General features: G+C 34.2%; 1 protein-coding gene across 1 annotated transcript in view; it reads left to right on the forward strand.

Annotated features, from left to right (window-relative positions):
- LOC150106410 (synaptic vesicular amine transporter-like) overlaps positions 1-15,896 on the forward strand; it is a 41,453-nt gene that overhangs the window by 13,701 nt on the left and 11,856 nt on the right. The window contains exons 5-7 of the mRNA XM_090392990.1: positions 1,580-1,663; positions 6,691-6,783; positions 7,581-7,670. Of these exons, the coding sequence (XP_090249116.1) occupies positions 1,580-1,663; positions 6,691-6,783; positions 7,581-7,670 (267 nt within the window). The remainder of the gene's footprint in view (positions 1-1,579; positions 1,664-6,690; positions 6,784-7,580; positions 7,671-15,896) is intronic.

Raw genomic sequence — 15,896 nt, forward strand, 5'->3', positions numbered from 1 at the left:
AAATATAAAATTCTACCTTGAACGCATGTGGTAGTAGTTAGGTTATATCCAATCGTGGAGTTCATTCCACTGCTGTCATAAACGGTCTCACATCCTTTACTCCGAAAATTAAAAAAAAAAAACGGAAATTATTTTTGCCATAAAAATAATTAGTTATCAAATTTAAAAAAAAAAAACTCGCAAAAATAAGTTGAACTATAGTTCGTATTAAGGGTATTTTGGATTGCTGTTCTACAGTGAGATTATAACAAAACTATATTATAATATTTTCATGATAAAATAATCCTAATTATTTTAACTTTCTTTGATACTTTTTTTTTTTAAATCTAAATCCGACCACAAATCGATCTGTGGCATTACATACTTTTGTTTCTTTAGAAATAACATTCGGATCTCGCATTCTTTATTTGCAACGACCCAAAAATCAGTTAAAATGATTCTGTTTATCCGTGTCAATTGCATTGTTTCATTGACCTCCTGGCGTATTCACAGTAAGGTGGTCACAAGCAGTGATAACGTTGAAACCATGTAATAAAAGTGATTTAATGAGACGGGATTAAAGATTTACAACGTTTCTTTTCGCTTAAAAATTTGTTTTTCTCTGTTGGGAATCGTGTTCAAAGCACAACAAAACTACAACTCCTTATCGAAGGGAAGCAATGTATTGATCCCATGTTCTTATCCAATAGCCGTGTAACAATTCAGTTGGTAAGCCAAGGAGTGATCTGATAGTAGAAAGATGGGAGAATGAGTAAGCAGCTTTTATTATTATTAATTCTTTTTCTAGGAACTCCTATTGAGTTGGAATGTTCGTCGAGCATTTCGAGGTGTTCCTTTTAACCGTATCCCTCAACTTTTGTTTGTTAGTGTATACTTGATTACTGGTGAAAGCAAATCTTGGAATTGACTACTGCAATGTGAACAACGTTAATTCTGTGACTCAGGATAATTGCTTGCCAACCATTGTTACTAATAGTTTTCCCTTCTTCTCAAAGGAGTTATCCTCAACAGCTGAGTAGCTAATTAGTTTCAGATTCCAGTGATAATTAACTTCACTGTCTTCTGCAGTCATATGCATCACTGGAATACGCATGCAGTTTGTCATTATTTTGTAGCAAATGAAGACAAAGAGGGATTCTGTGCAATGCATCACAAAACCTTAATTAGCATCAAAGAGTAGCTAACAATCCATTATCTTCTCTTCTTTTATCAATCTTTGTGACGTCCTCACTGAAGCGTGGATTACTAATTACCATTATCGGCCACGTAAAAATAGCATTCATTAGGTATGTTTTAATCTTTGTGTATCAAACTGGGATTCTTGTTTTATGACTCGGTTTTACTATAGAGCTTTTAACTAATTGTTCAATATTGTAAGCTGAACGTATACGACATCTGTTTTCCCTGAATTTTTATCAGTATTTTGTATATATTGTTAGAACTTTATAATTTTGTTATTTTACCACAGTCGTTTGTCTCCATATTTGTATAACATTTCTATTTCTTATTCTTTCGTCATGATTAAAATACAAATTTTCAAACGACTATATGTATGTTTTTAAAAATGTTATTTTTGCAGTATTTGCCTTCGGAGAAACTTATGTACTGCTCTTCCTGGCCAGAAGCATACAAGGAATAGCATCTGCGTGTATTAGCATTGCTGGTGAGTGCGACTTTTTTCCTTGATATAAAATTAAACAGGTTTAATTACTTCAGAAGATTTATGTGATATAAGGCTCCTGTATTCAATGATTTGCATTTTCATTGAGCGATCATATTCTGTAAACTTTGTGCTGCCATCTACCGGGGAAATTTCTAACTCATCGAAACAAGAGGATAAAATGACACATAGTACATAATTACTTATATTAGCTAATTAATAGAGCAATTTTGAATATAATAAATTAGCTTGCGTTGTAGATAGTGTGTAAAATATTTTTTTAGAAGCTCAGTAAATTTTAAATTTTTTGCGTGTAAAATGTCTATTCATTTCGTGAATTTTACAGGTGTCCAATTATTTTCTCGTGAAATATTTTACGATTCCAATTGAGCGTTGCAAAGGCTTTATCAAATGTGGTTTACATTTTTCTTAAAAAATTAGAAATAAATTTCCTTTCTTTCCGATAGATGGCAGCTTATGAATTCAGCATATGAAATCTCAGGAAATGTGTATTATAAAAGATTGTTTGTGATTACAAATAAAGCTATGTTTATAATCGAAACTTGCATCTTTTCAAAAGAACAGTGCGAATTGCTTCAAGCAAAAGTCTCTAGTGCAGGGTTCTTGGAGTATTTTTCCGTGGTTTTGATTATATTATTATTATATATTATGTGCTATTGCGTGTATTCCATACATAATTGTCGCTTCGGACAATTGTAGTTTGTGTAGTTTGGTAATTCTTACAATAGTACCTGCATAAACCTTACTGCTACCCATTTATCATTTTACTAGTTGTAATGTATTTAATTGACAGTAAGAAAAGCAATTAATGTTGTATATTGAGATGCGGTTTATTCAAATAGTTGCGTGCACATTAAGAAGCTGTGGTCTGTTTATTTATCGATCTCTGGTAGCGTACTTTATTGGTACTTTTGTGTGTGTGTAGTTTGAATTATAGTAGAAAATAATCATTGCTTTTATTAATACTTAAGGTTCAATACCACTTACATGAATTATAGTTTCTGATGACTTTTGAATGAGGTTAGGCTATTTTATGACTGTCGTAGACAAATATATATCTATTTCGTAGATCAACTCCTAGATTTAAAATTAAATAATTTTTATTTTAAATTCATTGTATTGTATAGTATTCAGATAAACTTTTTAATGCGAAAATATGATCCGCATTTTAGTTTTATAGGTATGAAAAAGTTGTTATAAGCATCTTGTAACATACATGGTAGAAAAAATTGACTGTTTATCTTTTCTGAAAGAAGGAAGAGAAAATCAATAAATAGAGAACGTGTAATGTAAAAGATGGAAAATGCTATTCTACCAGTGGAGGAAGAGTGAAACATGGAAAACAAAACGCGTACGGATCATGTATAGTCTGTCTGCAAAAGTACAGCAGATATGTTCGATTCTCATGTTTCAGTTAATGTGCTCGGTAAACAAGATATATTTAAAGAAAGAAAACAGATCGTGCTTTGAAAAGAACTTCAAATCCTAACACACACAAAAAAACTGGAAGTCATCATTTAGTCTCTGGTGATCCTGAAATTTCGTTTTGTATGTTTGTCCGCTAGTTTTCAAAATAGTTACAAGAATTCTTGCACCAGTAGATAGTAAATCGATCTGTCTATTATAGAAAAGAGTCGACAGTGGCATGAAGAGGTGAACTTTATCCGACTCTCTCACTAAAAGAAATGATAAAACGAAGAAAAAAAAATCCCCCCCTCACTATGATACCTAAGATTGTCTTTTAACCCCCCCACCACCACCCTTATTAGAACAAGTTTAAAAAGAGTTTGTTTTTCCCCTGTTCTTTAACTGAATAAACGAGAACGCAGATAAACATGCATAGTTTTTATAAATAGCTTCTGAGCACTTCAATTTTAGTTACCACGCCACTGTTACGTTATTTCTGAGTTGTAAAGTTTTGATATTTTGATATCTCATTCTCCTACAGTCTTTGGACGCTTCTTGTTCATATATTGTTCCACAAGACATGCCACTTTAAAATGATGTAAAAAAAAAAAAAAACAAGCGATTTACAAAGGATGTTAATAAAATATTGATGTACATCCATTACAAGTTATGAATATTTTAAGCAAGTTGGACTGCTAAAAGTGTGCGATATTGGGTTATGCTTCAGTAACATCAGACAATTGTACAACTTAATACAAATTCCATTTTTATTGACTTCCTTAGAATTTCATTGAATGTTAAAGCTAAGTGGGACGTCATACTGTAGCAAAGTGAAACCGCCATTATTCTTTGGCTTTCAAAACAGTAAATTGCGATACTTTTTATCTTTGTATGGAAAGCACTGGCATCCATTTCCGTGCTTTTGAGAAATATTATATTTAAAGGACATTTTGATAAAAGTACAAATAATAAACTTTCTATATTAACGATACCAGACATACTTTACCCGACTTCCATTCATTTATAATACATGAACACTGCTCTTCTTCTGTTTTTATTAGAGCGATACCCTTTCAGATAAAACATCAAAGAAGGATTTATAAATGTCACATTTCAGTGCTTGTTAAGAAAATCGAGTTTGCTCCGATGTTAAGCGCACCCCACCAGTTTTGCTAGTTGAACGGTGATCGCTGTTTAGGAGGCTAATTGGGAATTTCATTTACTTTTTATAGCATTCCACTGCAAGACATATTTCTCATGATCAAGCTTAGTGGATACTGCAAATATTTAGCCTCTTTCCATTTTCAGCATTCGCTAGATTTTCTTTTCGCGGTAATCATTTTCTGATCCACCAAAAGCAAGCATCCTACTTATTACTATCCAATCATCTTGTTTACTCAAACTCTTATTGGTGGATTCTATCGCCTTATCAATTCTTTCATTCTTCGCTATAATGCTGAGTTATTTCTTCTTTTTTTGAGAGAACCTGCGATTTATTTGCTCAGATTTCTGGAGTGTTGTTTAATGTTTTGAGTTGGAATGCACGAATATTAATGACTTCACTTTTTTCGGCTTCTTTATTTTTAGATTAAACTAGAGATGTTTTAGTATGAGATCGTCCTTTCACATTTATTTTGATAGAAAACGAAAAAAATGGGAATGAAATTATTTTATTTATTCATGTGATATAAGTCGCAAAACAAGGCAGCGTTTTTTAACGTAACTATTTTGTAATCTGCAATATAGAGAATCCAAAACTTAAAACGATTAATATTATTATTATTAATCTGCAACTTTCATAATTAGCATCTCCTTTTTTAAACATCAATTTATAGAACTCGTACTTGCGATATAAAATCAACAAGTACATCTGTTTAACAATTACACGAGTTTTACTCCCTCTGGTGTCACCAAACTAAAAGTTTTGGTGATAAAAGAACTATCCACTGGTGGCAAGTTATGTTTGGATTTTGCATTAAAATCCAAATTCAGGAGTGCAAATTTCTATAGTGGATAAACAGAAGAGGAAGGAAGTTGCAAGAAAATGTAATTAGTTTCTGAACCAGGCATTACATAATTTAATGTACGTTTGAGCAAATAAATGGGATTACAATGCATCTACAAAGTGAAGGGGAAATGTCAACAATATCAACCGCAAGTATCGTCATATTTAGAATTGAAAATTGTAATGGAAGTTCAGGCATGTCTGATAACTCGTCGTTGACTTTTGGATGCATTAAAGCGATATTTGAAAAGGTGATATTTCCGCAGTTAAATAATTTCATGGCAAGAAAAATAAACTGACGTGTTTTCAGTTCTACCACAGTCCGATGTTTATATATTCAAATTTCTGTAGATCTTATTAGCATACACGTCGACATTTTTACATAATTTACTTTTCAAACTGATTATTTACACGCCCACAGTTTACTACCTCAAACTATCATCGCTTTTAAAAAAAATGCTGCCAATAAATACGCAAACCCAAATTACCTAAAAAGAAATTCAAATGTTTGCGATGTGAAATTAGATTAATGCAAGAGCTTTGTTTTCTGCCATCTGATGATCATTTATGGGTCATGCTGTCCATAATGCATGTTGCTATTATTTTCTTCTGACTTTTGTAGTCCGACCTCTCTGCTCAAAATATTACACGACACATTGACAGGGAGGTGCTGTAAATATGCAGGAAGGAGAAAGTGGATCTTTATCTTAGGCAGATAAGGATTTTGTCCACAGTTTCAGAAAGCATACAGTCTATTGTGCTGTAATATAGGGAGGGTGTGTTATTGGAGTAAAGGGACTTATTTTTCTTTTTATAAATTCGGTAATATCTCTTTCAATCGAAATGTAAGAGCCTGCTTCCTATGCAAAGTTGTCCTTGAGTGACTTGCCATTTGGGACCATGGTCCCAAGCTCATTCACACTTTCTCTTGTTTCTTAAATAGTATTGGCCCTAGAATTCGTTTTACCTTTCGAAATACAAAAGGAACTTAAGTATTCGGTTTGTCATCACTCCACCCAACTTGACAGAAGACTGAATTTCATTCTGTCCCAACAAGCCTTTTTCAAAACTTTCATCAAATATCGTAGTTCAGGAGCAGCATCATTCATTTAAATCCTCCCCAAGCCCTAATTTAAGTGCAGAATGTTCGTACATTAATGTTTAAACATACTGTACTATTCCTAACCTGAAGAGTATTACAGTCTGGTCGAAACACATCCAAATAACGCCATAGGTATCATTGTTCAGTTGATTTCCATAATTTATTTCCCTACTGTTTTACCTACTAAATATCCAAAAAAGTATATAGTCAAAGACTAAGGAAGTCGAATATTTGATTGTATTTCGGAAGAGGCTGCTTAGTTAACATTGTTTTAATTACCGAAAATGTAAATTCTCATCTGAAAGTCGAGAAATGCCATAACAGTAGCTTCGCTAACACTTTGACCACTAATAAAAACAACAGATGCTTCTGAAATACAACCAACCAGTGGCATCTTCAGTACTTGTTGTGAGCTCAATATTTATGAGATCAGTTTCCATGAACACATTGAATATATCGTAATCGATCGTACATGGTGTTGATTCCATTTTACAGGTATGGCATTAGTTGCAAACTGTTACCTTGACGACAAAGAAAGAAGTAAGATGATAGGGACCTCTTTAGGAGGAATTGCTCTTGGAGTATTAGGTAAGTTTTTGTATACCTGGAATGAATTTCTGATATTATTTCATTGATGCGATAAAAGCATGTAGTCCTCATGTTCATAAAAATATTTTCGCAGTCATTTAAAGCTAAAATAAGTTAATCTACCGAAATTGTCAGCCATTCTTAGTCTAGGAAAATCCTTCAAAGGAAATCTATATCGTATTCTGTTAGCAGTCAAGTACTCGTTTCCAGACTGCTAACATTTTTGCTGTCTTTTTAAAATGCGTATATTCCGGATTTTTTTTTCACTGTTTGTTTTGCTGTTTTACACGACGTACTCAAAGTAGAATTATGCAATTTATTGATGGTGAATACGCTTACAAGCGGACAGTGGTATTCGTTTCATTATTGCTATTGGTAACGGATTATGAATTGATACAACGCATAAGCGGGCAGATTGCTCTTTCGTTCCATTAGTGTCATTTGTAGGTAATTTACTATCAACAAATTCCGATAGGGTGAACTGGTCATATAAGATAAATGCTTTATTAGTTGATGAAATGCTGGAAATGAGTCTGCAAGATGGAATGTACGATTGTTAACAAGCACATGAGTTTGTCATTTCTTTGTTCTCACATTGATCGGTGAGATAGCAGTGTGCGCGCACACAAAGTAATAAGCGAGATGTGTATATTAGATGGTGAAAGTTTAACAGATTATCAGGAATATGTTGTATACAATACGCGTGTTACAGTTTAATAACAATCTGTTATGAAGACATATGAACAATAAAGTTTACCTCTATGATGTAATTTACTTTTGTATCCCTTTGCTTTCAGTTGGCTATCCATTTGGTGGTTTCATGTACGATTTTGTGGGCAAATCAACACCTTTCCTTGTGATGTGCGGATTAATACTTGTCGATGCAGGTAATAATTATTACTAATTTATAATTGTATATAGAAATAATACCAGAAATACTGATATCAAAATTATTAACATTTCAATAAATACACCTTTTTAGATGTATTTATTGAAAAAGTAATATTTCTGAATTCACCATCATGCATATCATGGATTTAGGCCTACCGTGGCCTGTTCTTCCGGACTTAGAAGTCATCGTTGAATCGTTTAAGAGGACTTACTGGTTTTCTTTTCCCTAATGGCTTGCACTTTAAGGCTTTAAAGTGCAAGCCATTAACTTTAACTGAAAGATTACCAAAGGGTAATCTTTCAGTTTTCATTCTTTGAACGTGTTCCATCCATTTGTTTATTTTTTTAAATTTTTTCTATTACTGATTCTTGGTTTAATTCTTTCATAATTTTTTTTTATTTTGTGATCAAATGGAGTATACTTTGCAGTTTTTCTCATAAACTTCATTTCAGCTGTTATTAATGTTCGTTTGTCTTTTTGTTTTATTGTCCAGATTTCACTTCCATAGAATAAGATTGGTAGGACTAATGTATTGTATACTTTTAGTCTGGTTTGTTTTTGAACCAGGTTTGGTTTAAATATAGAGTTAATTACACCTGTTATTTTTAAATATTTTGCAATTTTTACGTTTATATCTTTTTCATATGTGATCGTACATCCTAGGTAGTTAAATGAATTCACCTGTTTCTAAGATCTTGTTATCTTTTACTATTTTAGTTCTTGCTGGATCCTGTCTTTAAAGGCCATAGTTTTTGATTTTTCCGTTGATATTTATCATACCATAATCTTTGGATATCTCATTTAGATCTAAAATAGCTTTCTGTAGTTTATCTTCAGAATTTGTAATTATTATTTGGTCATCGGAAAAAGGAGAGTGTTTAAGTTTACTAAAGGAGAAAGTTTAATTCCTTGATGTAAATTTTTATTCCATTTTATTATTATTTCACTTAAGTAGATATTAAAAAGAGTTGCTGAGAGGGGACATCCCTGTCTGACCCCTTGGCTTATCTCTCTCGTATATGATAGCTCGTGATTTAATCTTATTTGTATTTGTTTATTTTCATATATACTTGTGATAGCTTTTAGGATATTATTTGGTATTTGTCTTTCTTTTAATATGCTAAATAATGTTTCTTTTAACTTTGTCAAATGCTTATATTTATGAATTACATAAATAAAATGCAAGTAAGGGAGGATACTGGACTCTCGTGAATTGATAACGTTTTCCAAAGTAGCTGTAGAGTGACGTAACATCTTTGTATTCGTAGCATCTTCTTCCAGCGATATGAAGCGTCGGTATTCCTTTTAGGAAATGGCTGGTTCATTGGATCATGCCTTCTTTAAGAAAATAGAGGTAACGCTATACGAAATATGGCTCAATATCTTCATCAGATTATATATTTCGGTGTCAACCGCGCTAGTTAGTCTGGAACAAAGACAACTGAAATTGTCTTTGTTTCGTGGCGATGTTTTGTAATGTCCAAAAGTAGGGAACAACGTGTTTATATTAACACTGGGTGTAAAAGGAGAACATCCCCCCCCCCCCCCTCTTACCCCATGGAAAGAAAGTAGCAACCATCCAAACCTTAGCTGAAAAATGAAGACACTTTGAAAAAACAGCACAAGATACTTCAGAAATGACCGTTATCTATAAGCTAGGTTTCAGATGAGTTTGGAATGTTCAATTTAGCTTAACTTCTCTTAATTTTAACCAAAATTCAAACTATGAACGGCGGGTTCACTAAGGTTAATGATGTATCTGCTAACAAAGTAACAGTATTTGGCGGAAAACATACCACACGAATATAACAGTCATGTGATCCGAATCAGAGCCACTTTATTTTTGGGAAGGAAAAAAATTATTATTGCACGGCTATACTGTATATGTGGGTCTTCCACGAGACTCAGATACAATGGCTATATATTTGAGTCGTGGAAGACCCAAACTATCTGTACAATATCTATCATACTTCTCCTTGAAACCATTAACATACAAAGCACTCGCAACTGATTCAGGCAACCCATTTCATTCATTCACCACTCTCCAGTCCAAGCAAAAAATCTAGTCCTCGTGCCCTTGCTAACCACACTTTTACCCAACTTCCAGGGATGACCTCTTATTCTACCTCCTTTAGCCAAGCGCTGAAACATTTTCCCCCGCACTAATCCTATAAAAAGCGTTAGATTAAATGTTTCTACCACATCCCACCCTGTTTCGCCTAGCTTTTGCAACCCACAAACCCTCAATATATTTTCATAGGGAACATTTTACAAACCACTCACCATCTTGATCAGTCTTCTCTGTATCATACCATAATCTCCACCACTTCTTCATTTCCAAGAAACCCAGGTGACCAGACTTGAGCACAGTAATTTAGGGGGGGGGGGTCATATCAATGCTGTATAAAACGAAATGATAACTTCCTTATCTCTGCTTGTTAGTGCGTTCTTCAATACACAAGTAATGCTGTGAGCTTACCTACCCTTGGCTGCCTTGGCAATATGTCCTCTAAACTTCAACTCTCTATCTACTACTATCCCCAAATCCCTGGCTTCATCAATTTCCTAGAGTATACTTCCCCCAAGGTGACACACAGCTTGTAATCTTTGTATCCCAAACGCATGACCTTTTCACGTTAAACTGATGCTTATCTTTTGCCCATACTGTGGGCCTGTTGAAATATTCCTGCAATCTCTCTTATATCACCCTGATTGCCTTACTTACATTATCTTACTGCATTATCCACAAACAACTGAATCTCTCCCTGCAAATTATTTCCTAATATCATTTAAGTACAGTGGTCCAAGCACACAGCCCTGTAGCGGTACGCCACTACTCACCTGTATTCTCCTCCTCGGTATACTACCTTTTACTATCCGTTCAGAAGCCACCCTTTTATCCATATCACCAGATGTTATTGATCATAATAAAACGTTGGCGATTGTAAAAAATTGTGAAGCTACAGTTTTGATGATGATCAGGTCAATAAACATAATTGGATTAAAATAGACTGAGTTCGGACCTAGCGGTGACAAATGTTGGTGATCATTTTTAATTGGGAGATGAATCTCATCTTCAGTTTATTGGAGGTCTGAAGTGGCTTGGGAAAGTTGCGTGCTTGATCACTAGAGCAAGGTTTCCGATTATGTGATAAATAAAGTACAGAAAAAATAGTGAAATTAATAAAAAAAAAATGAAAAAATCCTTAACCAAAGATGCTAATGTACTATAAATTTACAAGGTTTCGTGGAAGTCACATTAAACAGCTTTTGGACATCCGGAAAAATGTTCACAGCATTGGTAGAAACGATAAATAGTTTTGCAAGCCAAATTCCAAATGCTGTAATCTTATTCTTAACATCATTCCGGCTACTTTTGATCACAGCTCTTACTACGAATTCTCAATGGGTGAAGATAAGGAAATCTTCGAAACAAAATGCATGTTCACTTATCCAATAAAGTCGCCATACATCGAACCATTGTAATAATTTATTATTTTCTCTAAAATAAAAGCGCCAGTAATTTATTCCCTAATTTCAGTTGAGTCTTTGAAGCTGAATATTTGGTTATAATGGTCGAGAAATAAGTGATGACCTGTCTTAACCCTTATAACCAAAAAATCGAATTGCGAGTCGTTTTTGTGAGCCAAGTAAGCCCCCTCGTAATGTTGTTTAAATATTTAATGGTGATCCATTGGTGGATCTTTAGAGCAATAAAACAAAGCGGGATTAAGTGCGATTAAATGTTCTTAGGTTCGACGTTGTTCGTTTCTAACCACTTTTTTTTTGCAAAGTGATAGTTAATGTCAGTTAAAATTATAAATTTGGGCTCTGTATTATACCATTCTATATATACATAGCTTCTTTTCCTTCGAGATATGGCAAATTGGTAGTTAATGTTAATTGACTTAAGTAAAGCAATGTATAGTGACAGGTCCATTTTTCAATTTATTCTCTGAAACGTTGCATCGATGAAAAGTTATGTATAAACGTCACTTTGCGTTTACACATTACGTGAAGGACATTCTTTTCCGAAAATAAGTCGTAGGCGAGGTTCGGTAGGAATATCTCGAGCATTTTCGAATTTTTAAATTGCTAATAGGAATTAAGTACACTTAGGCTCGGCCTTTTTTAATTGGAATGCTCATTCTCGAGTACATTTTTTTCTTCATTAAGCACCGTTGCGGTTTCATCTCAAAAACTGTTCTATTTTAACAGGGAGGCAGCAATTTTCTTAATGGAATGTCTCGTTGCGTCTCCTTAAAACTAGTCTCTAGAATATGTCTAGTGCCAAATAGATATATTCCAGAACATGCACCAGTGAGGTTTTAATGGACTCCCATAATGTACAATTATTCGTTACTGATTTGCTTTCTTGAACATCTTCGTTAAACTGTTTGACAAGTACTCGCAAAGAGTTAACTGCTGGCATCAATTTAGCCGTCACAGCACATTAAAGAACGGATTGTGTGCACCAAATGGAAAAGGAGAAGACAGGACGTGGGTGAATGATGCTATTTCTGTTCCATGGTCTGCTTAAATGTTCTCTGATCACAGTAAAAGAAGTGGATGTGTGGAGGAAGAGTGTCAGTTATTTTGTAAAAAAAGAAAAGTATTGCTAAATGGAAAAGAAAATAAATATAGAAAAGAAAAACAATGAAAAGTGCTAATTGGATTAAGAGGTTAAGCTGGTATGACTTTTATATAATAATAAAAACAGTTTACCTTTGAATGGAGTGTTAGGAAAATTTTGAGTGGAATGCGTAGCCATCATGTCATAATTTGGTAGTCTATTTTATTTGTTATTATCTAAAGTCAGTAAAATACACGTGCAAGGTATCTGTCTCCATTTGTAAATATCACCTCGCTATAAATATGTAAGATGCTGATTTGTTATAGTGAGTTTCTTTCTTTGTAATGCAAAAATGCAGGAAGCTTCTAAAGTGTTCGAAACTCGGTACCATCTGCGATTTGTCGTAGCTTATTCAAAGCCATTCAGTGAAAGTTTGCGATTTAAAAAAGCACTAAACAAGTTGGAAGAAGCCTCCGATATATTACAATGAATATTCAGTTCAGAGAACTACGTAGAGTAGCGTTATTGGATTGGGCCATCGTGAATCCTTAAAACACTTTTGACACGCCAGGACATTGATGCTATGCCAGAAACAACCCAGAAGTTATGCTGCCTTAAGGCAGACATTATCAATTCCTGCGATTCCAATCAGACTTGACCGTGAAGCCCAGTCATGAACATCTCTTTCCATTACATTATAAAATGCTCACTAGGATCGAGATCTAGAGACTGATGAGGAATAATTCATCTGGATAATCTTTCATTTGTTCGCAGTCACCAAGATCACGAAATTTTCTCACTCATGCAGGAGTACATTGTCTAACTTTCGGATGCTATTTCTACTCGGTGACAGCCAACGGTGGATTCCATTTAGCGTGGATATGCATGTAAAATGACCTTCAGAAATTTCAGTGTTAGGCATCACGTTGAAGGAACTCACTTTCCTTCAGTGTTATCGGCCGCAATGAATAGCCAATCCACTTTTACCTTCAGCAGTCCTCCATGGGATAATGTTCACTAATTAACAACAGTAGACAAGTTTAATATGTTAGTAGCTATTCCGTCATTATTAAAGCAAGGACTCCATTGCATTCTTTGTTTGTTAGTTGCAAAGTATTCTACTGAATTTTTGGGAACGTAGGTCATCCATACTAATTGTTACGTTTCGTTTCCGTATAACCAGAAAGTTAAGCACCTAAACAGCCTTTGATATAAAAGACCAAATTCGTTATAATTACTTTCGTATTTGAGTTACGAGATTATACAAATTTATGTACAGTATATACAATGCGATATTCGAGGGTTTTACCAGCCTACCCTTTCTTTTCTAAAATTGATTATCTTTGGAATGATGAATCGCATCTGCTAGAAATCTCCGAACCTAAGTTTGAACAGTGTCGTATTTAATCTCCTCATTTGTCTAAAAATCAATGGGGAGGGATCACTCTTACAAGACCTTCAACGTTCTGATGTTTTCTGCATACTTGTCCCTCAAGATTTCTTGCTGTTCATTTTCTGAGTAATTAAACTGTAAAGATAACACCAAAATTCGTCTTTTTATGAAGGATTGTTGATTTTGATAGTCTGCTTTTGGAATTCAGAAATCTGCTTTATGTAGCGTAGCGTGAAATTGATCACATGATATTCGACATAAGATCTCCTGGAAACTCTTAACTGTAGCCTATCGGATTCTGCGAATAATTGACGAATAAGTTTAGTCGTAATTTATCCTGGAACTCATAGCGTAATTTGCGCGTGCACAGTAAAGTTGGAAGGATGATACATTATGCTGGCTTTAGTTGGACAGGATGGAACCTGAATTCGATTCTCTTCGCTAATGCGAGGAAGTTTATCTCGGAATGAATAGCTTTTCAGTCAAAAGAGTTATGAAGCCTCATACAGAAGTTAAATGGCTTTTTTTTTTTTTTCATATAGTAAACCAGCAATGAAAACATACGTTGGTCAGACCAGAGCGGACTCGCTACAACCTAAATGCAGGATGTTGACAAGGAACAGATTAAGGACAGAGGGGCCCTCACGACATTTCCAAACGGAGAGAGAATACACATCATTGATTACGATGGTATGTTTGATAGTTAATACACCCCTAATGCCCTTTCGTTCTTTCCCTATTGATGGTTCGTCCCTTCAGTTATGCTCACACTTGTGCTAAAGAACATCCTTTTTTAATACCGGTACTGTAGCTTTAAAGTTAGCTCAGTATTTTACTATAAACAAGAAATTAATCTTACAATTCAATTCTTGTTCTATTGTTCTTAAAACAATTGAATCAATTTTGGTTTGCACGGAAGCTTTCAGTTAAATAAAAAAAGTTACCTTTATATAAATATTAATGAAAATGTTTTCTAGTCAAACACGCAGTTTTTTGCTTTATAAAGCATTTAATTAGGTTTGCCATGGCTTACTAAACAAGCTCCTATTATACTGTCTCTCTTCTGCATTTTGGCTGTTTCCTCATAATAAATCGTATTGTAGAGACCATCATGACTTGTGACAATGATAGTTAAGCTGTAAGATATATATATATATATATATATATATATATATATATATAAAAGATTACTGTATTGATTAATTAAATTATTAGGCGAATTTAGATGGACAAATATGCACATCCCATTCTTTGATTTCAGCTCTTTGATTTTCCGACAAGGATAGAATGATGACATCCGCACGTGTTTATTAACTAAGTTCATGACTTAGGGGAGTAGACGTATTCAATTTAAAGTTTTAATAACACTTGGGGTTAGCAGACCTGTTCGAGATCAAACGCATGGGAAGATCACGTGTCTAAGTATAATACGACCTTGGCTTTTGATAATGGCCAGGTGAAGCTTCAGAAGGTTGGTGATAATGCGACGTTCGGTAATTGAGTCGTTTTTATGGTACGGACAAAATATTTTTTGAAAGTTTAAAAGCTGCCTGGCGGCTAAGAAAGTAATTATAAATTCAGATAATGTCCCAAAGTATTTTTCTTCGCTAGGGAGCAATTTATAATCACATCAATATGCGTGCTTATTAAGTGTTGAAGGGAGATGACATACCAAGGTTACTAGATGACGGAGAACTCACGAGAATAAAGTACCGTAGAGCCGAGAATTAAGTAAGATTGTATTTTTAAGTAATTATAATGTTTCAATTAATTTTGTGTTGGAATAAACGCATAAATATATGTGCATATTCAGAAGATCCATTCGGTAGACGACATGTTTATTTAGAAAATCAATAGCATGGATGTAAGTAGATCGATTTAATTGGAGAGTCATCTACAACTCGTCTTCGTTGTCCGATAGCCTAGCAAGAGGGTTGCAGCAGATGAGCAGCTCTTTTCCATTTCTCTCCGTCATTCTTAAACCAGTCCATTCCACGATGTCATTGAACCACTCTCTAGTTAGTCTTCCACGTCTTCTCTCTTCCCCTCAACTTTCCCTTGTAATATAGTTCTTGTCAGGTGTCCCGAAGAACCTGTCAGATGTCCTGCAAATCTTGTCTTTCTTTGCATAATATTCTTGAGTAGTGTTCTTTCCATCCCAACTCGTCTTAAAACTTCTTGATTTCATATTCTCTCTGTATAGCTAATCTTTTCCATCTTTCTATGACACCACATTTCCAATGCATTAATTCTTT

Source organism: Typopeltis vanoorti, chromosome 5 (genome assembly GCF_054136105.1).
Source record: "Typopeltis vanoorti isolate ZY-2024b chromosome 5, IOZ_Tvanoo_1.0, whole genome shotgun sequence".
Taxonomy (NCBI): domain Eukaryota; kingdom Metazoa; phylum Arthropoda; class Arachnida; order Uropygi; family Thelyphonidae; genus Typopeltis; species Typopeltis vanoorti.